The following is a 26,482-nucleotide window of genomic DNA, read 5'->3' on the forward strand; positions in this document are numbered from 1 at the left end:
TTTCTGGTCACTTCCTGTTCACCGGAAATGACTACAACTTTTGATTTTTAAATGGCACCCTCTGTTATTTTTTACTTTATTTAAACTATTGCCATTTTCGCATATGGTTTATTTGCAATTACAACTTGCAGTTCGTAACGAAAATTTCACTCAAAATACCAAGTGTGTGGTATCAAATTATTCGTAAAAAAAATATTTTTCCAAATATGCTAATGAGCCACCCTCATTCCATTTGGAAAAATTGAGAAATGATTAAAAATGCGATTTGAGCATCTTCTAACTGGCCAGGACAAGACACTAAAAACATTAGACGATCAAATCTATTTTTCCAAGGCTCCTTGATCAAGAATTAGTGTTTTAACATGATCATGGCACTCTAGATTGAATTTTAAAATACAATTTTTTATTAAGCCAGAATGTCAAAAGTTGACATATGATAGTCATTCTATTCAGAATGTCATTTTCTATCGAATAAAGTAAAAAAATACCGAGGGTGCCATTTAAAAATCAAAAGTTGTAATCATTTCCGGTGAAACAGGAAGTGACCAAAAACAATTGAATATGTCAATCAATCCTAATTTATGTCATATACTAACATACCAAATCTCGTTTTTTTATCTGAAAAAATAAAAAAGTTATAGAGGGTGAGTTTACTTTTGAGACGCACCCGGTATCGAATTAATTGATTAATTCATTTATATATTATGAAAATTAACTATATTTAAAAAAAATTAAAAATAGACAAAAAATCTATTGTAAAAATAAAATTTTTTCATAAGTAATATTTTATTCAGACCTGTATCTGTGCAACGTTACAACTTCTACATGAGAAAACTTGAAATATAGTAAGATAAATCTGAAATGTAAAACTAATTTAACAACTTTATTCGTCCATGTAAGGTATTCCCAAATTTATAAAATTTGATTTTAAAATTTTGTCTATTTTTGTACTACTTCTGAACTACAAGAAACTGAAAATGTATTTAGTTTTTAAACTAAAACTTGTCCTCAAATGTTCTATTTTAGTGATCGAGACAGTGCATCAATTTCAGATGTTTTAACACAAGCGTTATTTTAGAGAAGAAACGTGCATTAAAACGTAGGGCACTGTCAGATACATAATTTGAAAGTTTGAAAAATCCTGATCGGTTAGGCTAATAATATTGAGACCAATTTAGTATTGAAGATAATTTTGCCTGTATTTTAAACCATGTTACTTATAAATAAAATGTTTAATAGTTATTTTTTATACAAGACGATAAAATGGTATTTTATGGGAGACGATAATGCAATTTTATCGTCGTGTATAAAACAATATTTTTTCCATAGCAAGTTACGTTTTAAAAAATATCCAGAAATTATTATTTCAAGGAATTTATTACGAGTAGAAAAAATATTGTGCTGGGTTGGCGTTGGTTTCTATGTAATTTGACAAATAAATAAAGCTGTCTCTTTAGTTATCAGTTTTGAGTCAATATTTTTGAATTCTCTTTCGTGCCGATTGCTGATTGAATTGAAGCCAGAAATGGCTCAAAACGGAACAAGTAAATTACCAGCAGATATTCAGGCTGAGGTGACAAACGCCATATCCAAACTATCTCCATTTAAATCCCGAATAACTTAAGAAAAGTAATACAAAAATTTTCAAAAATAGAAGCAATTAAAAGACGTTCGAGAAGAAATAAAGTTTTTAACCTATCCTCGCTGTTAAAATCATTTAATCTACCCTTGCGGTTAAAGTACTATTTTATCTACTATTTTTGATAGATATAAGGCAATTTTAACAGTTGCTATGGAAAAAAATAAATTATAGTCATAGATAAAAGAAAATAATCTTCTATTAAGATAGATATGAAACTCAATAGTAAAATTTTGGGTCAAAGCGCCCCTCCGTGTTCTTAGTAGAGATTACGTTTAACCCAGCGCCTTCGCCTTTTCTGCTGGAAATATCTTTTTATGTTTATATTTGATTTCAAAGGATTTAGTTTTAAAGTTACACTGATATATTAGTATATCAGAGTAACGAAGAATATACTGGGTGTTCCAAATAAAGGGTAGTTTACTTCATAAATGTTGGGTCAAAAGTCAACCATTAGGGAGATATCGCGATACAAAAATGGCGGAAAAATAAGGTTTTTATTTTTTATCTTGAAAACGAAAAGAGATAGACTAATAAAATTTTATGGAAGCATTACTGTTATGAAAACACCCTTTCTGGTAATTTTTTTAGTTTTTTAAAATGAGTGGAAGGGGTTGAAATAAACTACCCCTATCATTCTTGTTAACGAAATTTAAAGAAAAATCTTATCAAATACATGCAAAAAAATTAATTTGGGTAGTTTAGTTTGTTTAGAAACTTTTTTATCTCTTGTATTTTTTTGATAAAACTCACCGATTTGAAATTAAAAAATAAAATGTAAAGCATTACATGTCAGGACAAAAAACATTTTCTGATAAATAATCTAGTGGGCTGCTGTAATTTTTTTAGGAAGAAATCTAGTCGGCCGATGTTACTTTTTAGGATGTTTCTAATATTATTTTATTTGATATTACTCTACTGCAATAGGTTATTATCTAGATGATTATTATTATCGTTATTATCACTAGATTCTTAATCTAAAAATTTTTTTTGTCCTGACATGTAATGCTTTACATTTTATTTTTTAATTTCAAATCGGTGAGTTTTATCAAAGAAACACAAGAGATAAAAAAGTTTCTAAACAAACTAAACTATCCAAATTAGTTTTTTTGCATGTGTTTGATAAGATTTTTCTTTAAATTTCGTTAACAAGGATGATAGGGGTAGTTTATTTCAACCCTTCCACCTCATTTTAAAAAGTGAAAAAATTACCAAAAGTGTGTTTTCATAACAGTAATGCTTCCATAAAATTTCATTAGTCTATCTCTTCTCATTTTCAAGATAAAAAATAAAAACATTATTTTTCCGCCATCTTTGTACCGCGATATCTCCCTAATGGTTGACTTTTGACCCAACGTTTATAAAGCAAACTCCCCTTTATTTTTAACAAGGAATCACCCCCTGAAGTTTTTCGCATTTGTTTTGAAACACCCTGTATATATTTTACAGTTTATTAAATATAAATTTTGACTACAAGGTAGAAAGTAAATCACAATATTTGATAAAACAAGTATACCATTTTTACAGTTAATAAATAATAAAACTATTTCTGACTATGATATTTAAAATTTAGATAGATAGAATATTAAAAAACATAACGGTATTTGCAGACGCAGACGCAGGCCCAAATTCAATAAAAATCAAAATTTTTCCTGCGAAAATCGGGCTTTTTTCACAGAAAAGGTATTTTTTGATTTATCAACAAGCATTGTCAAGTTGACAATATACAGGGTGTTTTCTAATTAGACTAAAAATTGTGGTGTGATTCCTCATGTGTTCTTAAAACAATTTTTATATAACCATTAGGTCCAAAAAAAAATACTTCCTTTCTGATCTACAGGGTGTTAAAAATTTTAAAAAAATCGATATTATGCTTAACATAAATGGTACACTACTGCTTTTTTAAAAAAAATATATTTTTTTCTTGACTGGCCATCCTTTTTCAACAAAATTGATCTTTTGAGTTTTTCTTGTTCATCTAACGGTTGCCGAAACAAAAATTAATATACTTATTAAGAGCCCGCCTGCGCCTTAAGCCGTTTTCTAACGATTTTTTATTTTTTAGATTAATTAAGAAACACCCTGTATATGCATAATACAGCCAACCAAATAAACTAGTAACCTATAAAAATTATTTTTTCTACCACTAGCGACATACTGTGTTTTTAGTGAGTACTAAATTATTTTATCAAAATTTCACCATATAAGTTTCCAGGCAATGATTATAGTATTTTTTTATATTTTGTCATTTGCTCTCACTGGTTGTTTTTAACCATCTATTTAATTCACATGAATATGTTTAGTCACTTTATTTAAGTGTGTTAAAGTGTTGCGAGTGAATAAAAACTTTTTGCTCATAATTTTCATTTTGAAATGCTATATCTGGCGTATATGTTTCAATTCCAATTTATGTTATTATGTATGGTACTATAGACAACAATGTGTATCATTACCAATTTTGCAAAGAGTATTTAAACATGTGAGGGATACACCATTGGAAATATTTGAATAAGCTGAAAATGATGATAATGATTAGTATATCGGAAATTATGATTGTTGTTTAAAAAACACACAGTTTAGACACAAATAAGCTTTCGTGGTTTAAAATCACAAACATCCAGTAATTTTAATCATTTTTTCTCATTTTTACTTTTACACAGAAACTCAAAGCTCTAATTAAAATAGAATAATAACATGTTGAACTCAGAAAATGACGCGAGACAAGACTTCATCTAGATTTAAAAGAATGTAATATAATTAAAAAAAATACGTGCAGGTAATACATGACACAATTAATTTTTTATCAGTACATTCTAGGGCATAATTAAATGCAAATTCCCTAGTGTTCGATCCATCTACTCTAGTGTATGTTTTCGCTATAATAATTATTTTAATTAATTGACTATTGATCAAAGTAACTAATTTGCGGTATTCTAAAAAAGATGACATTAAATTTATTAGAACATTAACATTCTCATAGTATGCTTAGTTATATATTTAATAAATATTAATTAAATAAATAATAATTTTCAAAATATTTGCATATTGATTTTTCCAATTATTAAAATACTGTCAGAGCACAGACTTGGCAACATCTCTCAATAGATTAGAAAACGACTATAACCCTTTGAATAAAAAAATTAAGGAAGAATTATAATGCTATATTTATATCGAATAATCACTATATGCAGTGACCAAGAATCTTAAGTAATATTAAAACCGATTTGCTTCAGAATGGTTACACTGCAAAATCATCCCTAGACAATATTACATCCAATTGCAAGTCTCTGACTCATTGGCGCGCCAGCTTGAGGAGGATATTCTCTCTTAGTGTCCTAACAAAAACAAAACCTGAATCATCAAAACAAGAAAAAGAGTACATCTATCAGGTCCCTTGCGAATACAGTGAGTAGTATATTGGAGAGACAAAACGTCCTCTACATGTACGACTCGACGAACATAAAAGCATACGCAAAGAGGAGAGAAACAATGAAATTGGGCATTGCAGATCATGTGTGGTCCAAGCACAACATAAAATGTTCGGAAGCCCGGGTTGTCTACAAAAAACCACATTGGAAAAAGCGCAAATTTAAAGAGACCGTATACATATGTAACTGACAATAATGAAGTCTTTAGCAATCCAGGTATGGCAATTTCAACAATATGGCGACCGCTCATAAAACATACCAATGCGGGTATTCTTGGGTGATTGTGGGCAATCTCATGCTTGACTGCACCCAACTAATCCACGGGTGAATGCTTGGCTCTAGTATATAAGCTCAGTAGTTTTATGGTTTAAATAAATCACCTGGTGAATATGGAATACCCGCTGAGACCATTAAAACTATGGGTGATCTTGGCATCGACACATTTCACAAACTGTGTGTTATGATATGGCAAACAGGTAAATGGCCAAGGGAATGGTGCGAGTCGATATACATGCCGTTGCACAAGAAAGCCTCTCCGACAGATTGTAGCAATTATAGAACAATAGCGCTTATGTCACATGCAAGTAAAATTCTACTCCATATCATAAATGACCGCTTAAAGAATGTTTTGCTCCCACAGATCCCTGACGAACAAACAGGTTTTATGCCAGGAAAAGGAACAAGAGAACAGATCCTAAATGTAAGGCAAATCATTGAAAAAGCATATGAATTTAATGTTAAAACGTATTTATGCTTCGTCGACTACAGTAGGGCTTTTGATTGTGTAAAATGGAAGAAGCTGTGGCTGGTGTTAGAAAACATGGGAGTACCAAAACATGTTATATTTCTACTTAAAAATCTTTACGAAGACAGCTCCGGAAAAGTCAAAGTCAACAACGCTCTCTCTTTTTCCAAGTCTTTTAGTCCAAAACGTGGTATGAGACAAGGTTGTATAGTATCACCCATACTCTTCAACATCTATGGAGAGTACATAATGAGAAAAGTCTTACAGGGCTGGCGAGGCGGACTAATGATAGGTGGAAAAAGATCACAAACCTTAGGTATGCCGATGACACCTTAATTCGGGCATGCTCTGAGGAAGAACTTGTTCAAATAATGAGAAAGTTGAGTAAGATCAGTGCGGAGCATGGCCTTATGCTAAACAAAAGGAAAACGCAAGTCATGATAATAGACCGAAATCCTACAAACATCAGGGAGATTGATGGTTTTGAGGTGGTTGAAAAGTTCAATTACCTCGGATCCCTCATACAAACAAGGAAGGCTGTGACGAGGAAATCAAACGCAGACTAGCAATAGCTCGTAACTCGACTATAAAACTAACACGAATATGGAAAGACTCTGCAATATCCCATCACAACAAATTAAAATTAGTAAACGCATTGATCTTTCCTATCGCTAGTTATGCATCAGAGACCTGGACTCTACAAATAGACGAAAAATAGATGCTTTCGAAATGTGGGCCTACAGAAGAATGCTGCGAATTTCATACACAGAACATCGGACCAACGTATCAATTCTGGGGCACATTCTTCACTTCGGGCACATTTCGAGAAGAACAGATGGATTGGAAACAATCATAATCGAAGGGAAGATTAATGGCAAACGACCAAGAGGAAGATCTCCGACGCGCTGGGTGGACCAAACCAAAGAAATTATTGGTGACGGCCTGCAAGAGGCTTCTATAGCCGCTCAAGATAGAGAGGGATGGAGAACAACGATCCGAGCGATTGAGACATGATGTCACCATACTCTTTCGAGAGTTAACGGACGAGAAGAAGAAGAAGTTTTAGGGTTTAGATTAGTTTATACTTGGTAAGACAATAAAAGTCCGAAATTCTTTTAGTTGTAATTCTCTATCATACTTAATCAATTAATTATAAATATAGTACAGAAAAAATTCAGCCAATGTCGAAATATGTTCAATATCTGCTGCGAAGGTTTTCTTTTAAAGTTTTTTTATATTATTACTAATTTTTATGTTTTCCCAAACATAACAAATAAAAAGTTATATGTATTAAAGAGTTAGCAATCACGTGAATACGTAAATAAATTTACATATAAAATTTCACAGTCTTCCAGAAAATTCTTCGATACGTGATAAGAATTATTCTAAATTCCATATTCGAAGTTCTTACTATTCCACTTCAGTAAGATATTTTGCTTGTACCGTTTAAAATTTTCTCTACTCACGAACATTCTATTTTTTTATCTTATTTAAATATTTTATCAATGTCTTTTGGATTAATTCCAAATAGAAAAGGATGTATTAAAATAAAAGAGGAAAGAAACCAATAAGTACAGGAATTAATAAATTTCAACAGGTTTTTTATTTCATTTCGCCAAGACCAACATTTTCTCAGCTTCAAAATTAAATTCGTATGATTTAATGGTCGCAATTGTAGCAAATCATGTTGCAATTAAAAAACTATTTATTGCTACTCTGATTTTTTAATGTATTTTGGCTATATTGCTAGTTTTTCTTCTTTTAAATTGTAAAATGAAAATATACAAGGTTAAAAAGTTTATACAGGGTGCAAGTATTTCAACTGGTAGTCTATTTCCGCCACAGAAACACGCCTATGAGATATTTTGTGCGATTTTTTTTACATTTGGGATTTTTTGAAAAAAAATTTTGAAATTTTGACAACATAGGTAGTAGCAACATAGGCAGTAGCTTAAATTGGTGGCAACATAGGTAGTAGCTTAAATTTACATGAAAGAAAATCCAGAAAAGATCCAGTGGTTCACAAAATTTTAGCATTTATTTTTTTTGAAATTTTCAAAGTAAAATTACTCGGTTATTTTGGACTTATTTGAAAAACGGTAAAGAAAAAAAAAGTTTCTTTTGACCAGATCTACCACCCCTTAGAATACTTGCACTTATTTCTGCAACACCCTGTATACAGGGTGAGTTTTAAATAAGTGCAAATATTTTCAGGGCAGGTAGATCTCGATAAAAGAAACAGATTTTCTCTTTACGGTTTTTTAAATAAGTCTCAAATAAAGGAGTTATTCAAGTTTGAAAATTAAAAAAAATTGAGATACCGGATTTTTCTGTATTTGCATTCCTTTTAGTGCCTTAACTATAGAGTAAAGCCGTAACCATGGTCATATCAGAAAAAATACCGGGAAAATTTGGCAGTTCTAAAACAAATACGAACATTTAAAAGAAAATGTATAATTTTCTTTTAAAAAGCTTTTTTGGCGAAAAAATCTCAAAAACGTAATCCTGGGGTCGAAATATACCACACCTAAAAATATTTTCACTTGTTTAATACTCACCCTGTACATTTGTTTACTATTTTGTGTATGTCTACTTATGATAAATGGTCTATACCTACTCAACAAAAAGTTTAAACACTGAAAAACTGGACGTCATAATTTTGATGTATATGATTTACCTTTTTTAATTCTCTAAATATATTAATCTTCTATATTCAATTAATTAATTTTAATATTTTAATTTTGAAGTGCATGAAAGTTTGTTGCCGGTTAGTGTATGTAGATTGTTTTTATCTATCAAATTTAAAGTTTGGTTAATAATACAAAATTTTAATTATACAGTAATTATTTAATGTTGAGATGAGATAAAATATTATAAAAATTTGTTACAAAAACATCCATTAGAAAAGATCTGTTCTTTCCTAAGTTAACTCCAACTAGGTTAAAATCTCAGGAGACAAATTTTTCACTAACTTTTTAAATAAAAGGTGTAAATTACAACCCATTAGACCCAGCCAAAATTACTTGACCTTTAAACAAATAGCTATATCTTACACAGAAGCCCATTAAAACTTTAGTTTAAATAGTTAATAGGACTAAATTTATTTTAAACAAAAAAAAAGGTTACATATTTTTATGTATTAATTATATCACATTAGTTTCCTTCTGCTTGTAAATTTTTAAAATATTTATAATATTAAGTAATATATAAAATATGTTGGCCCTGCTTAACAAAAACTCTTATTTCAAATAACTCTAAATTTTTATTCGTTGCATACGAAGTAAATGAAATGTAAATTTATTATTAATATTTTGACATCCCTTCTATTAATTATTTTAAAGTTATTTAAACAACCTTAATTATAAATGGGAAAGGATCAAAGCTTAGCATCAATTTTTAACCACTATTAAACAGAAATAACTTATTAATTTGAAATATAAACCACATATTATTTTATTTATATGTAGTTATTTAGAAATAAACAATATATAAATTATATGTAAGTTAAGACACTTGTGTAATATAACTAGGCCCTACTGAGTATTTTTTTTATAAATATTTTTAATAGCACAATTTAAATTAAGGGTGAATAGCATTACTATAGTTTTAAAGTATTTGAGAAACAGTATATTTATTTATTTCTTAATTTTTACATATCAGGAATAAATAAAAATTTTAGTTTAAAGAATTATTGGTCTAATGAAAGTTTAAAGAATGATTATTTTGATGACTGATTGATTTTGTTTTTTAGTTATAGATTAAAAATAAAATATATATATATATATATATATATATATATATATATATATATATATATATATATATATATATATATATATATATATATATATATATATATATATATATATATATATATATATATATATATATATATATATATATATATATATATATATATATATATATATATATATATATATATATATATATATATATATATATATATATATATATATAATTTTAGCTGTATTCCGGACATCAAAATTTATCTTAGATTGTACAAAGAACGCCCTGACGATTACCTAATCTAGCATTAAATACAGATAGAAAATATTCCAAGTTTCTGTTAAATCTTGTAAGAGACTACAATATTATCATACGTCCTGATATCTATCTGTTTGAACTTTATAGTTATCTGAAAGTTTAATAGGGAATAGACGTTCTTCGTAGATTTGAAGAAAATTTAAATTTAGAATTCTTGTTTAAATAACGTTATACAATACAGGGTTTTTTTTCTTAAAAAAGTTGAATTTTATTAAAGTGTTTTACTATGATAATAGAACATATATATGGCTCTATGATTATAAATTTTATCTGTAACAACAGAGAAATATAGAGTTCTAATGCTCAATTTTAAAAATTTGAGATAGAATAATTTCAAACAAAATAAACTAGAACTTTGCGTGATCTAGTGGCATTCTCAATAGAAAGTGTGGCAATTCAATATAAAGTGTTTTACTTACTTTCGTTATCAGAAGAATAGTAAGGAGCTGGCGTTACACTGGCAAGCAACACCATAAAGGAAACGAAAAACGAGAAAAGTTTCATGGCTGTAGAGAGTTTCATGGTCAGGTAAAATGTGCTGAAATATCTCTGTAACAAAGAAAAATACGTCAAAATTAGTTTTTAATAAAACAAAGAGTTAAGTAAAACCGTTGATTGAAAGAATTGGGAAGATACCCAACCTAATGGAAGAATTCGTGACAAGACTGATTTGATTTCCCCTTACGTCTCAAGCCCCCCTTCCATAAGTCATCACACAGTCTATAACCCATCATACCCCTGTTGTAGAGGGGACAGGGTATTTCCTCTGACAACAGGATGGGAAAAAACTGTCCCCTCTACAACAAGGGTATGATGGGTTATAGACTGTGTGATGACTCAAGGAAGGGGGGCACAATAGATCTTTAAGGTTGCAGTGATTACCCCCCCCCCTTCTTACTCTTCTACATTCTACGTCTGAAGTGTTGTACAGTGGAGACACCAATCGTTCTGCGGTCAACGCATAAAACACTTATTTTCTCTAATTCGGCCAGTAAAGGCATATCGAAGACAGTGTGGATCTGAAAGCGACAGTGTTGCCATATTAAAATATGTAATATCTGTAATACGTGTGACGAAAATATCTTTGGATGAAAAATGCGCGTTTATGTATTATGCAAATTTATTCGTGTTAAACATAGAATAAACAACAAAAATAAAAATTCTTTTGGTGGATTGAAAACGACAAAATATCAAGAGACAACTTTAAATCGGCATTAAACGGCCTACACAATTATGCTAACAAAACAAAAAAGTATTTAACTTTAAATCAAAATGACAGAAAACTCTGTCATTGTCGAAACTCTATTCATGGACAGGGTATTTCCTCTGACAACAGGATGGGAAAAAACTATTTACAGGGTGTCCCAGAAATAAGTGCAAATATTTTAACTGGTAGTATAGTTCAACCCCAGAAACACGCCTATGAGGTTTTTTTCGCGAAAAAAAAATTTTGAAAATTCGAAATTTTTTGAAAAATTTTTTGATTTTTTTTAGTTTTTAGTTAAAAAACATAATTTCTTGATAATATGGCAACATAAGTATTAGATTAAATTTACAAGAAAGGAAATCCAGAAAAGATCCAGTGGTTCTCAAAATTTTAGCAAAAAATCATTTTTTTTCGAAATTTTCAAAGTAAAATAACTCCATTATTTTAGACTTATTTGAAAACGATAAAAGCGAAAAATGTTTGTTTTATCGAGATCTACCACCCCTTAAAATATTTGCACTTATTTCTGGGACACCCTGTATAGAGCTTACGCTAAAATTATACTAAATATAGAAAACAATAGCGTAGCTTTCTTTAGCTCTTTGTGAAATTATACAATTATTGTAAAAATTAATAAAGAAGTTAACAATTTTTTTTATCAAAACAATTATTGTACGTAAAATTTTCTTTTTAATCATGCTAAAATTAATATAGAAATTTTCATCAGAATAGAACCCGCGTATACTAATAATAACTAAAATTTAATAGAAATCTTATTTGTAAATTGTAATGAAATTTTGGAATTAAACCGATGACCAACTAGGTAAATATTTGTTGAACATCCAATTTTGTGCAGAAACAACAATAATTGCAACTTAAGTAAATACATATATTATATAAGTTTTCCTGCTATTTACGAGTTATTTGTTTAGAGATTTACTACTAGATAAATGCAACAAAAAACATATATCTACATTGTAAGTTTTATAGTAGGGTAGGCATTTTAGGTTTTGGGTGCCGATTTTCGTGTGTACGAAGAGTACGGTCAGCACGCTTAGTAAAATAAGATGTACTGAATAAAGACAGAAGAACAAGTACCGTATGATCGAAAATAACGACGTCCAGTTGGCCCGGAAATGGAGTCAATGACATTTCCCATATAATTTTATACATAAAATGACAGCGATCTTCATTTCATAGCCATCACTGACGCCGTTTTTATTTGATCATACGGTATTTTCCCAAGCGTGGGTAGCTCATATTTCGAAAAAGCATTTTTTACGAATAATTTGGTACCACGCACTTGGTACTTCGAGTCAAATTGTCGTGATGAACCGCATGTTAGAATTTCAAATAGATAAACCATATGCGAAAATGTCAAAAGTTGACATATGACATGACATAATGATTCAGAGTGTCATCAGCATTTTATTATCTTAACAATTACTATTTTATTATTAAATTGTATTTTTTGTATCACTGTCATTTACTTTTTAGTTATAATAATTTTCAAACTATTTATTAAACAATTAAAGAAGTATAATGTATCCCAGAATAATATATTGTTCAATTCCTTTGAAGCCTGTTTAAAATTATTCTACAATAATTTATAATACAAAACAAACGGTATAGATATATTTGCATGAAAAACAAGTATTTTATTATTTATAACAGACATATAAAATTTTACTACTAATATGTATTTAAATTATATTTAGACTACAACAAATAATTAATTTATCCTACACTTTATTTAAACATGGAATTAAAGGATTATAAAATGATAATCGTAGTTATAGGAATTGTGAAAATTATTTTACCACTATCGCGATTATATCTGATTTTTTAATAAATATTAAAAATATCTGTACCGCAGAAATTACGTACAAAAACTAAACATTTTTTGCAAATGCAACTTGTAGCTGCGGGGCATCGGTAAGGGGGGAAACAAAATTCTCTGTTACCAAGCAATTCATGGGCGTGCTATACATATTTTAAATAAATATTTTACTTATACAAAAATTTTAAAAATACCACATCAAGTTTTTCCACATAAAAGAGATAATTAAAATATTCACAAAAAACACAATAAAAATTAATAAAATCACGCAACTATTTTCACCGATATCGATTGCACTGTTCTCTAAGGTTGGTGTACTACCGTCTTCGTACCTAAAAAATTAAGCAACCCATCCCGTCAATAAAAATTCTACAAATTTGCAAGTGGTTAATGTAATGATCCACAACAATCATCATGATTTATAAAATATATTGCTGTTTATTTAAATATGTTTCTATAATATATAACCTTCTTAAGAATTCAGTAATACTAAATACTTACGGTCTTAGACAAAAACCGGACAATTTTGAAAGCTTTGGCAAAAAAGTTTGATGGGTTCTAAATTTGAATACAAAATAGTTAGTCTTACAGCTTCTTCTGAAAAAAATTGCTTAGATGGACAAAGAAAAAAAGGGACAAAGGGACATGTGCTCCCGGAAAGTTATGCATATTTTGTAAGAATTTCTGCATATTAAAAAGGCAAACTTTACATATAGGGATTTAGGCAAGATAAAGCAACCGTCTAAAATTTGATATCTACACATCATTTTCTATACAAATTTTTGCGTTTTATGATTATGTAGTCATATTGTATGATTAAACCGGGTGGTGCACAGAGTTGTTAAACTTCACGTAGTAATTAATCAACTACATTTATTACATGTCACAAGTAGTTTTTTAAATGTCGAGTAGTAAATGTGTAGTTTATGTAACTAATGTAGTTTTTTTAAATAACAGTGAAAACATAACCTAAAAACTTTGTTTGTTGATCAATTTAAAGAAATAAAAAAATTATATTTTGTGAATTTGTTCCTTATTATGTGATATTTTTGATACTAGGTAGTTAAAAATGCTTGGAAGACGTCAATGTCTCCATACCTTGCTCCATACCTTCTGGAAAGAGGGGAATTATGAAGGTGTGCCTTTAGATGTAAAAAATCATATATTCTCATGGAGAATGTCTATGGAGAATTTCTCCATAAGAATTTATAGTTTATTTTGTGTTCAATGTTACTTTGTATTTCGTAGAAAATACACTTTTAAAAACGAAACGTTCTCTAACCCAATATGAGTACATATTATCAAAGTAAAACCTCTGAAGGCGGGTAAGGGGACAAATAACTCACAATCTTTAAGATGTTAATTTAAATTTAAATGCTTTAAAAAAAGCAGGTGGGCGAATAATGAGAAATAAAATTAGTTAGAGATTTCTTCCGAGTAGTGGTACTTCCTAGGTTGACGTTTGTCTTTCTGGGCCTGATGATGGGAATTGTTTAAGTCCCGAAACATATCGCCCCCCTGCTTTTTTTGAAGCATTTAAATTTAAATAAACATCTTAAAGATTTTGAGTTACTTTTTATATACGATATATGGAGATGGTTACTGGATGAACATCGAACTACAAATTACTTAATAATAATAGTTAATTCTACCTGATATCCACATTTTTTAAATATGTTAGGCAAATTTTTACAATTATTTTTAATTAAACTTTAAAATGTATTCTGCCGTTATCATATACAACACATTTTCTTAACTTGTCGATAAACGTACAGTTTTCAAATTTTTTAATATTTGAAGACTTTATCACAAGATATATTATTACTAGTTGCTAAATACTCACTAATGCAATTTTAGGACATGCTTTTTATTATCTGGATTTTATTCTGTTCATCTTATGCTGTTTTTTATTTCATATTAATATTCGTGTTTTAGATCTAAATTTTAATGCTATTCAATTACCTTAACGCGATAAAAAGTTAATGTTATTTTTTAATACCTTTGTGTATAATATTTTTCATATTTATATCTGGCAAAACTATCAATAAATACTATTATTTATGCAAAAACTATATGCGGTACCATATGGCACAATACAAAAGCCCGACTATTGCGATGACGTCACAAATCGATGTCTCTGGCCTGTATCTCATGTTGGTTATGAATACACTTTTGTTGAAAAAAAAATTGTCTTTTTTTCTGATGTTGTTTTATAATTTTTACAAATATAATATAACTTCATACTTCCATGATAAGAATTTGGCTTGATTTTTGTTTAAAGTCTAAAAAGTCTAAATTGTTAATGTTTTACTATATTTTTGTAGGTAGTTTTTAACGTAGTTTTTGTGTAGTTTCTGTGTAGTTTTTGAAGGTAGTTTTTAAAATTTTAAAACGTAGCATATAATACAAAAAACTACGCGTAGTTTTTGGCGTAGTTTTTTTGCTTCATAAACTACTTAATAACCCTGGTGGTGCATTGGCGTTGAAAACATAGAAAATCCCTGATAATTTTACAGCGAAGTTGTAAATCGATTTTTAAAGATCTTCTTATGCTGAATACACATGCCAAATGTGAACAATTTTTGACAAGCCGATTTTAAGTAATTTAAGAAAAACTGGCATAAATTCTTAAATTAAAACTGAACATGTAACAATCACAAAACATCCCCCTTTAGAATTTTGACTTATATGTCATGAAATAAAAGTAAAAGAAGCACCCCCTTGAGTTTGTTCGCTCACTAAATTCATGAAATATCAAATATCGATCTCTATACTTAATTTATTTTTTTTAATATTAGAGAAACATTTTTTTTAATTGTAACGAAATAGATATATTGTAACGAAAAATTACAATAAAAAATTGTAATTTATATATAACCATATAATTTAATTTTAATATACCTATTTCGCCACAATAAAAAATGTTTATGTCAATACCCGACCGAACGTTTATAAAAATAAATCAATAAAATTATTGATGTTATTATAAATTATGTATTTTACATACCTATAAACTGAAGAAAAAAACGTACAAAACAATTCGAATCTTTCCGGGGATTTGGAAAACGAAAAAAACTGCCACTCTTTATTGTCGCAATTAGAAACGCTGCAGTTTTTCTTCGCAGGTTTGCGTTCTCGGTCGAAAAAAAGCGATTGCAATTAAATATGAATAATTAAAATAAATGTACTTGTAAAGTAAGTACAAGTACACCAGTAATTAATGAGGAAATTGCCAAAATCACACACCGAATACTCACAAAACACAACGGAATAAAAATATTGCGATATTTAAAAAACAAATGAGTATTTGTTAACTTTTTAATATTTTTAATGACTAGCAGCACCTCTAGTGTTTGTTCGCACAGTATAGCTTTTACTTCCAGTCACTACCATTACAGAAAATTTTCTAAACATCCCCCACTTTATGATGTAGATAGCACAACAAATTACATTTGACAGTTATGAAATCACAGGTTGACAACTTAAGCTTTGATGACATTTGACTGGTTTAGAATTGTTACCTGTGTTCAGTTTTAATTTAAAAATAAATGCAGATTTTCTTGAATTACTTAATATCGGCTTGCCCAAAATTGTTTAAATTTGGCATTTTGTGTATTCAGCTTAGGCAGACCTTTAAAAAACTGACTTTATGCGCTGTAAAATTACATGAGCTTTCCTATGTTTCCAACAAAGATGCACCACCCGGTATATAAACCTTTACTGGTGTCAAAAGAATCGGTATATTATTCCGTATTTATCAAAATTAATTAACCTAAGTTAAGAGAAAATAAAACACTACACTACGCTACTATGCAACGATATAGGATAATTAGGTATGTAGTCGGTTACACCTAGTTACACCCCCTTGTTGAATTACGTGGACTTTCTAGTCCCATCTGGTGTTATATCGGAAATTGTTTTACGTTACAAGGAAGCGCAACCAACAATATTTTCAGCAAGTAGGAACTAGAGAAAATATTTGAAAATGCTACTTTATTTAAAGACCGTAAAATAATAGAGTGGATACGACAAAAGAGCCAGACCAAACCAAACCTTTAATTATTTTTTTCTAAAATAACTAGTAATAGAGATAGAGCAATTTTTTACTATACGGTTTATAAATTTTCCAGTTTTTTTAAACCAGTCAGCTATAATTTTTGCGTTAACAGTATAGTGTTAGTATAGATAAACCAAGTATCACAACCAACCGATCTCAACGGTAATATGTAGATAATGATCTCCTATTTAACTCCCCAAAAGTCCCATTCGGCCCCAGTGGGGGAAGTTTGAAAAAAACCGCCGCCATCTTGGATTTTTTCGTTTTTTTCAAATATCTCCGTTTGCATAACTTTTTTCAAAAAAACTAAAGATATGTTTTTTGTAGAGAATTAAATTTAGAATATTTTACCTTTAATTATTTTTTTCTAAAATAACTAGTAATAGAGATAGAGCAATTTTTTACTATACGGTTTATAAATTTTCCAGTTTTTTTAAACCAGTCAGCTATAATTTTTGCGTTAACAGTATAGTGTTAGTATAGATAAACCAAGTATAAATTTAAGCATGAAAACAATTAAAAATAACGTTTAAATATTATTTATTAAATAAAATTAGTGTTAATAAAATTATTATTAAATTAAAGTTATGAAATAAAATCTACTATGACGGCATCCAGAGAGTCACTTTCGTCCTCAACTAAAATACAAAAGTTTGTGCAACTGATTCCGTAGCATTGAACACACTTTGCAGTGAACATTTGAAACATTTAGGAGCAAGTTTTCTATAAGAGCAATTTTTAGAGCACTGACTCTCTTGCAAAATATTAATTTTAGTAGGTCAGGAGGCATCATCTGCTGTTGATTGAATAGGTGTCAAATTGCCTTTTTGATCTTTGTTCCATCCATATTGTAAAGTATCTAACTTGTTACCAATCCATTCTTCAATCTAAAAAATACATCTTATAACATTTCCTATAATAGATATATCTTTACAGTTAAGTATGTCCTGAGTAAATGGAGTTTTGCATAGTTCTCAGTTGGAGGCAAATTAGCTAAATTAAAGGTAGTCTTAAGGGCTTGTCTTGATGTAATTATATTGTATAGAGTGTATCTCAGATGCTTAATATGTTTAATATAGCTTGGGCAGTTATATAGCTTTAAAAGATAATTTAATCCTGACTGAAAGAAGTTAGTCTTAGTTAGGATTTTTTTTCTAAAAATATGTCGAGGTATTGATAAATATCATCTTTTCTCAGTACCGACAGGCACTTTTTTTTCAGTCAGGATTAAATTATATTTTAAAGCTATATTAAGCATATGAACCATCTGAGAATCTCTTAAGACCACCTTTAATTTAGCTAATTTGCCACCAACTGAGAACTCTGCAAAACTCCATTTACTTAGGATATACTTTCAGGTAACTGTAAAGATATATCTATTATAGGTATTTTTTAGATTCAAGAATGGATTGGTAACAAGTTAGATCCTTTACAATATGGATGGAAGAAAGATCAGAAAGGCAATCTGACACCTATTCAATCAACAGCAGATGTGGCGCCTCCTGACCTTCTAAAATTATTTTATAATTAATTTATTGCCATTGGAAAGAGAGTCAATGTTCTAAAAATTGCTCTTATAGAAAACTGGGTTTTGCATGTTCTTCAAAGTGTGGTCAGTGCTACGGAATCAGTTGCACAAACTTTTGTTTTATAGTTGAGGCTAAAATGATGCTCAGGATGGATTTTATTTAATAACTTTAATTTAATAATAATTTTTTAACAGTAATTTTATATAATAAATAATATTTAAACGTTATTTTTAATTGTTTGAATGCTTAAATTTATACTTGGTTTATTTATTTTAACACGATACTGTTAACGCAAAAATTATAGCGAATTGGTTAAAAAAACTGGAAAATTTATAAACCGTATAGTAAAAAATTGCTCTATACTCTGTTTTTTTTCTCAGGTAAGATTTCGACAGACGATGACAGAAGAAAAGCAGATGACGTCCCATACCAATCTATTTATTTTACTAAAAAAAGGTTCTAATAATTTTTAAGTTAACTATGGATGGGTTTAAATATAAATCCGTCATACGTCGTCTCTTGTTGTTTTTAACCAGTTTTATTGGTTTATTTAAAAAATGACAGATCGTATTTCAATTTTATTGGTTTGACGGAACGATGAACGACAAACGGACGCCGATGCGTATGAACTCGCCTTTAGATTTTTGACGCTTGTCAAAGTCTTGCCAAATTAGAGGTTATAATTTTGTGTCAACCTTTGTCAGTTTTGTCAAATACCCTGCGTTTTGGAAGATGATGCATTTTGATTCGTGTTATTACGTGTGTTTTGTGTCTTTTGAAGTCAAGTGGAGGAAAAATCGAGTGAAAATTAACTGTAGACCCAGAGCACAGTTTATGGTTAATACTCGCTGCCCAGGCAAAAAGTCTTATACACCAATAAGATTACCATCGTTAAAGTTCGTATACCATCTCGTCGTAGATAAGTGCATCTCGAATATGGTAAAAGGACCATAGTAAACACATACTAAAAACTGGAGTAGCTGTAAAATATCAACATCACACGATACGTAAATAATGGCTTTTAGTACTGCACAAGAAAAATAATGCCAAAGGTACTGGTTTAAAAAATTAAGATTAAAGTTAATTAATCAACCTTTAAGGTACCTATAAAATTTGGTAAGTGTTATTAATAATAAAATAGTTTGTTTTATTTATGTTGTTTTATTTATGTTGTTTTATTTATTCCTGCCGAATATTACAAATTTGTATTTGTACATAAGTTATATTGATAAATATAATCATAAATGCGGGAAGTTTCATAAAGCTTGAAAGTAAGAAATAGTTCTTTTTTATATTTTTTTGATATGTGGTGTCTTGTTCTTGTTTGTTTTGTATTAACACATACCGTTTTTTTATTAAATTAAATAACTCGATTACATTTTTTCAGTTTTATACAGTTTTTTTCACAATATTTTGAAGTGATCACTTGCCAGTCAAATTTTAAATATAATAATTTCCTACTATGCGTTCCAGTTGTACTAACTTATTTCTTTGTAAAATAAAATAAACTACTTTGAAATTAAAATGACAGACACATATATCACTGTCAAGGATCTTCTCGTTGGACAAACTATATCTCCATTACTATTCATTTTAGAAAAAAAAATGATTGAAGGTAAAATATTCTAAATTTTAAATAAAATTCTCTACAAAAAACATATCTTTAGTTTTTTCGAAAAAAGCTATGCAAACGGAGATATTTGAAAAAAACGAAAAAATCCAAGATGGCGGCCATTTTTTTCAAACTTCTCCCACTGGGACCGAATGGGACTTTTGAGGAGTTAAATAGGAGATCATTATCTACATATTCCCGGTGAGATTGGTTGGTTACTAATTTTTTCCACCTTTACATATAATACTCGGCTACGTTAACTGGCCTATTGAAAGACCTAGAAAATAGAAAATAAATAATAAAAATTATATTAAGTCACTGTAAATAAACAAACGATTTGTTTACGCTTTTTGTATATATGTTGGCTATAAGATTGGGTCAACATAAATCATTGTATTTATGTTACTAGTCGATCTTTAATACATGTTCAGAGATATTTTGTATTTTCTAGTGAATTATATTGACTATAACAATTTTACCAAATTGTGTTTAATAGTATATTATTGAACAAGGCAATTTATGCTAGCCATTATTCAAGCAGGGTGACGTTTGCGTCACGAGCCGTAGGCGAAGGGCGCAAGTCATCCGAGTGAATAATAGCCTTGTTTATATATTCTTAAAGTTGGTCAACCTCTCGACAAAATGTGCTGCCTCTGGTGAACAAATCGTAAAACTTTAAAAGAATGAAGCATGTGATTAGGGGCGGAGTCAAAAATATCGATTATTTGCGGTATTTCCCTCAGAGTAATGTAATAATATAGCTCGGATTTTTGCGAACCATAATAGGGCTCAGCTGATTAAGAAATTTAAACAAAACTATTATTTCATTGTTGATTTTCGATTATTTTTGCTGTTATTTTAACGATTCTAAACCGTATTTAACAAAGAAATAACAATTTTCAATATGTTGGTACATTAATGCTAATTACTGGTAATTATTAATATTTAAAAAAAGTTACATACACTTACTTTATTTCGATTTGACCCAGGGCTATAAAATTTTATTTCATTCTTCGATCATTTTATTCTAAATTGAGGTTTTACGAATTTAAGATATTTTTTTTTGAAAACAAAACGTTTATACAATTTTTTTCTTAATTAAAAATAAAACTTGGCACTTGTTTCAATAATATTATTTGACATTTAAATAAATATTATGTACTTAATACACCATTTAAATCTTTATTACACGACATTTCCCACATAAATTTACATATAAAATGACAGCGATCTTCATTTCATAGCCATCGCTGACGCCGTTTATTTTCGATCAAGAATTATAAAAACTGAAAATATCATTATGTTTTAACTCACAAAGCCCGTTAAACCATAAAACTTTCTAGTATATTGTTTTATTAGGAGTAAAAATGACACTTTTCGTGGCGAGACTGTAGGTTTGACATACAGCCGAAGCACAAAAGTCATTTTTACTCCGAATAGAATATGCTATTTTTTTCAAACGCCAAAAATAATGTTTTAAACCATTTCAAACGTTCCAAATAATATAAAAATATTTAAAACTCATACCTTGTAAGTAATTATCGTGATACAAAAAAAAAACAAGGTATGATCTTGCGCAGGTTGGTCGTCACCACGTCACAGGTGATAAACGGCAATATTGGTCAGCAAGCTCCACGCGCCAATTTCAAATTTTCAAACAGATGACACATAATAAATGTGTATAATGTGTCATAACTTTTCAAATGTCCAGCTCGATGATTTTACATAACTTTAGGGGTTATTTAATTTTTCCCTATTTTAGGCCTTTTTTTATTAGTGGCAATTGAACAATACGGATATTTTGTTGTATGGCATATGACGTCACAGGCGATATGCGCAAACTGAACGAAATTGGAGACGCTATCGACCGTACCTTTTTTTCAAGTTTTCTTTGTACCATGAGTAATTATATATCGAGAAACTATGGTTACGGCTCGTTGAATTTGAGACTTATGTCATTTTAATAATATATTTTCATACTTTTATGCTTAGGCGTAAAGTGCTTTACTTTTATGCCTAGGCGTTAAAATGACTTTTTTATATTGTCAATCACGTCGCAAAAATTAATACTTTTGTGACGTTTGAAAAAAAAATAATATTTTGAAACTAACTGGTATATTTTTCTGCCACAACAAAGTTATTATACAGTGATAAATGATAAGATCATATTGAAATACGCTACTGGGTAAAAAAAATTGGCTAAATTTTATCAATAATACTCCATTTCAAAAGTTATTTTCCAAAATAATTAATATTTTTTAATAATTGATTGCAATTAATATTATTTGACTAGTTTAATTTGATTAATTAATAAGACTAGATTAATTTCATTTAAAATAAATTTGATCAGATTTTTTTCGTATATTCAACTACCAGAAAAGTAGAAGGAAGATTATAATGTATCTATCACAATATTTAAAAGAACTACTACAATAATTATTAGAAGAAAAACAAAAAGAAAAAAATACCCAAATACCTTCACCTTCTACTCAACTACAAAATAAATGAATATAATCTCTTACAAGAACACTACACAAACTACTTCTTGTATTCTACACTAAACAAATTATCAAACTTATTAATTAATCAAACATAAAGAAAAATTAACCAAATTACCCCTTCACCTACTACTTAACTTCAAAATAAAATATAAAAACACTACTAAATTTCTTCTGGTAGTCTACACTAAACATTATAATCAAACTTAATAAATTAATCTAATTTTACATTACAACTACAAAGAAACAAGAAAATATTTTAAAACTACAAGAAATAAAACTTCGATACGTGCGACCAGTATAATAGATCAAGCGGACAAAGAATATAAAATACTTTAAAATGTGCATTCAGAAAGAAAAAATATCTCGAAAATTATCTAAACAAACATTTTTTTTTCTTATCAGTGAAAAACATCGACCTCGTCGGCCTTGCGGAATTTGTCGGGTATTTACAATGGTCGAATTGTATAATTACCAGCTTTTATAGCATATCTAATAGACAAAAAGTATCTGGTCGATAGTAACCAATTGGCACAGTCCGAAAATTATCGATTTTTATTTTCTCTGTTTTTATTGGCCGCTTCAAAATTCAGAGTAACAAAAAATATTTTTCTCTAGTAAAAGACTGTGAAATACGCCCCGCCATCTGGTGCTTTACATCCATAAACGTCTTAGGTTGAGCTACTTTAAAAATTCATATACAAGGATAATATCTATAAATTGCGAGTTGAATACTATACTTTGTCTACGGCCATTATAATAATTATGAGGAGTGTTTGAATTTGTATTTTTAATGTTAATCTTACTATATTAACTATTGTATTCATGTTTTAGGGGAAAATGTCACTACCTACTTAAAATTTGGCAATTTTAAACGTCAAAATTAACTAAAAGATAATAAAAACGTCAATATCATCAGTTGCTATGCATCGAGAGTCGCAATCATCTCGAACTATTCTATTTTCAAATATTTGGGAAGTTTATTATTAGATGTGTTTTACGACATACGTGTATATTAGTACTTTTTTCTACCACCTTTAGTAAAATAAATTTGTTGAAAAATGATAGATCGTACCACCAGCAGCTGACTTTTTGTTGTTTTGTGTAACTAAAGTCGGTAATTTGTGTTTTATTTATCGTTATATATACGTATTTCAATTTTATTGATGCTGCTTCAAGTTTTTTGCAATAAAACATACTTCTACCAACTTTAGTTGAGCACAGTTATTGGAGAACGATAAATTGGAGTACCAGCATCTGACTTTTTGTTGTTTTGTGTAACTAAAGTTGGTAATTTGTATTTTATTTAAAGTTATATATGTATTTGAATTCCATTGATATTATTTCAAGTTCTTTGCATGAAAATATCGTACCAACATTCTTTAGTCAATCAGTAGATTGATTTTTGTTCCGTTACAATGGCAACTAAATATACTAATAACACGGATTCGGAAAACGAATTTATGCCTTTAGCAATCCTCCAGTCTAGAAAGTTCTTATAGACAGACATGTAATGATCCATACACTTTTGTGGTAGCAATCCAAGACTTGTTAATTTGGCCGCCTCTGTTATCTCTGGTGGTGTACAGGGCTCATTATCACTCTCATAATTCATTTTTTGATTTTAAACGAGTTCTTGATATGCCACTTAATAATCACTACCTACTTTGACAATTTTAAACGTCAAAATTGATATTAATAATAATAATTGAATTAATTGATAAATAAGATCACACGAATTGTTGGCTAGGTTTAAAAAATTTTATCTTCTTAAATAAATTTTAATGGGCGTTAAAAACTAAAAGTTAAAAACTAAAGTTGGTAATTTGTGATTTATCATAATTTATTGTTATCAGCTGTTATATTTCACTCTATTACAAATATGGGCACCATATTCCTTCAGCTAGGAAGTAGAATATTGATTTATTAAGTGGTCGTGGACAAAACTAATTTTCCTACAATTTGTTATTAATTTGGATATTGAATTATATTACTGAGCTTTATTAGAAAATCAGATCATTTAACTAAGGGATAAAACTGAAAAAGGAATAATGTATTCAACACACACAGCTGCAGTCACTGCCCTACCTACGCAAATCCAAAATCAAACTATTTGTTTTTCTAACTTAAAACCCCTAAAAATTCAAAGGGAAAAATTCTGATACTTTACATGAATACAAATTTCCTTATACAGTATGTCCCCGGATCGTCTTTACAAGAAAAAACGTTTTTATTGTTAACATTTTTGGAAACTGCATTCTCTGTAAAAAAATTGCTAGTTCTAAAATGCCTAATAATCTCGTTAATGTATTTCCAAATTTTCATACCATTTTAGAGAAAAATAAAAAAAATATGAAAATATATGGATTATTTTTTTCTTTCCGTTTCAAAAAAATTCTGTTTTTTTTTCGTTTTCCTGAAAATCAAAGTGCGATTCTATAGTAATATACAGGGTGTCCCAGAAATAAGTGCAAATATTTTAAGAGGTGGTAGATCTCGATAAAGGAAACATATTTTCTCTTTATCGTTTTTCAAATAAGTCCAAAATGACGGAGTTATTTTACTTTGAAAATTTCCAAAAAAAAATATTTTTTACTAAAATTTTGAGAACCACTGGATCATTTCTGGATTTTCTTTCTTGCAAATTTAATCTAATACTGTTGTTGCCATATTACCAAGAAATTATGTTTTTTAACTAAAATCTAAAAAAAATTCTAAAAAATTTTTCAAGAAATTTCGAATTTTCAAAATTTTTTTTTTGCAAAAAAAAACTCATATGCGTGTTTCTGGGGTTGAACTATACTACCAGTTAAAATATTTGCACTTATTTCTGGAACACCCTGTATCATATCGGTTTCATTCTTTGATAGATTGATGGTTATTATAAATTTTGAAAATTGTCATACTAGTTATGTCGAAAATAGTTTATTAAAATCAATACTTAATAACAGCAAAACATATGACAGTAATCACAGTTAATAGGTTACTTCGATTTTTTTACTACCGATTTTTAACTGTCCTAGAACAGTGAGATGCGCATGCCCAGAAGGGAATATGTGGCAATTGGTTCATCTGCGCATGCGTTGTAGAGTTCTAGGATGGTTCAGAATCGGTAATACGAGTACCAAAAACCCGAACAAAAGTAATAATAACCACCTGTCAAAGAATAAAACAAAATTATATTACCATAGAAAAGGCGTCTATAGAACTTAAAAATTGAACAGCATTTCCATTTTAGTGTTCCGTACCCAAAGGGTAAAAACGGGAACCCTTTACTAAGACTTCACTGTCCGTCCGTCCGTCTGTCCGTCTGTCACAAAGGTCTATCTTATGAACCGTTATAGCTAGACAGTTGAAATTTTTACAGATAATGTATCTATGTTGTCGCTATAAGAACAAATACTAAAAACAGAATTAAATAAATGTTTATAAATAAAAAAGTACTTTCACTAAACATTATCTTTTAAGTAAGAAGTAAGAATTTTACATAGAATATTTCAAGTCCTCGGTGGCCGCGCTGTTAAAGCGTTAGGACTTTACGCTGCTATGGCGTTGGAGCCGTGGTAAGGCAGGTTCGAATCCTAGTCACGGCGACTTTTTTTCAATCGTTTTTTTATTTTTACATATTTTTACATATTTATTATTAATTAATACAATCTTTAGTAATGGTTTTCTTCATTTTATTTTAAATTACTTATACGCGCATTCAAAATTTCAGCTAAATCGGAAAAAAAGTTTATAATAATATAGTGTCTAATGTTGTATAGATAATGAATGGTACGCAACCCTACGTGCGCGAGTCCGACTCGCACTTGACCAATTTTTTGTTCCTAAACAGTATAAGCATTTATTAGTAGAAATT

The 26,482-nt window shown here is 29.2% G+C and overlaps 1 protein-coding gene across 1 annotated transcript in view; it reads right to left on the reverse strand.

Annotated features, from left to right (window-relative positions):
- LOC115882148 (short neuropeptide F-like) overlaps nucleotides 1-26,482 on the reverse strand; it is a 111,838-nt gene that overhangs the window by 11,169 nt on the left and 74,187 nt on the right. The window contains exon 2 of the mRNA XM_030900015.1: nucleotides 10,297-10,426. Within this exon, the coding sequence (XP_030755875.1) occupies nucleotides 10,297-10,399 (103 nt within the window). The 5' untranslated portion in view covers nucleotides 10,400-10,426. The remainder of the gene's footprint in view (nucleotides 1-10,296; nucleotides 10,427-26,482) is intronic.

The sequence above is a fragment of the Sitophilus oryzae genome, unplaced genomic scaffold (genome assembly GCF_002938485.1).
Source record: "Sitophilus oryzae breed Bouriz unplaced genomic scaffold, Soryzae_2.0 scaffold_177_pilon_pilon, whole genome shotgun sequence".
Lineage (NCBI taxonomy): Eukaryota > Metazoa > Arthropoda > Insecta > Coleoptera > Curculionidae > Sitophilus > Sitophilus oryzae.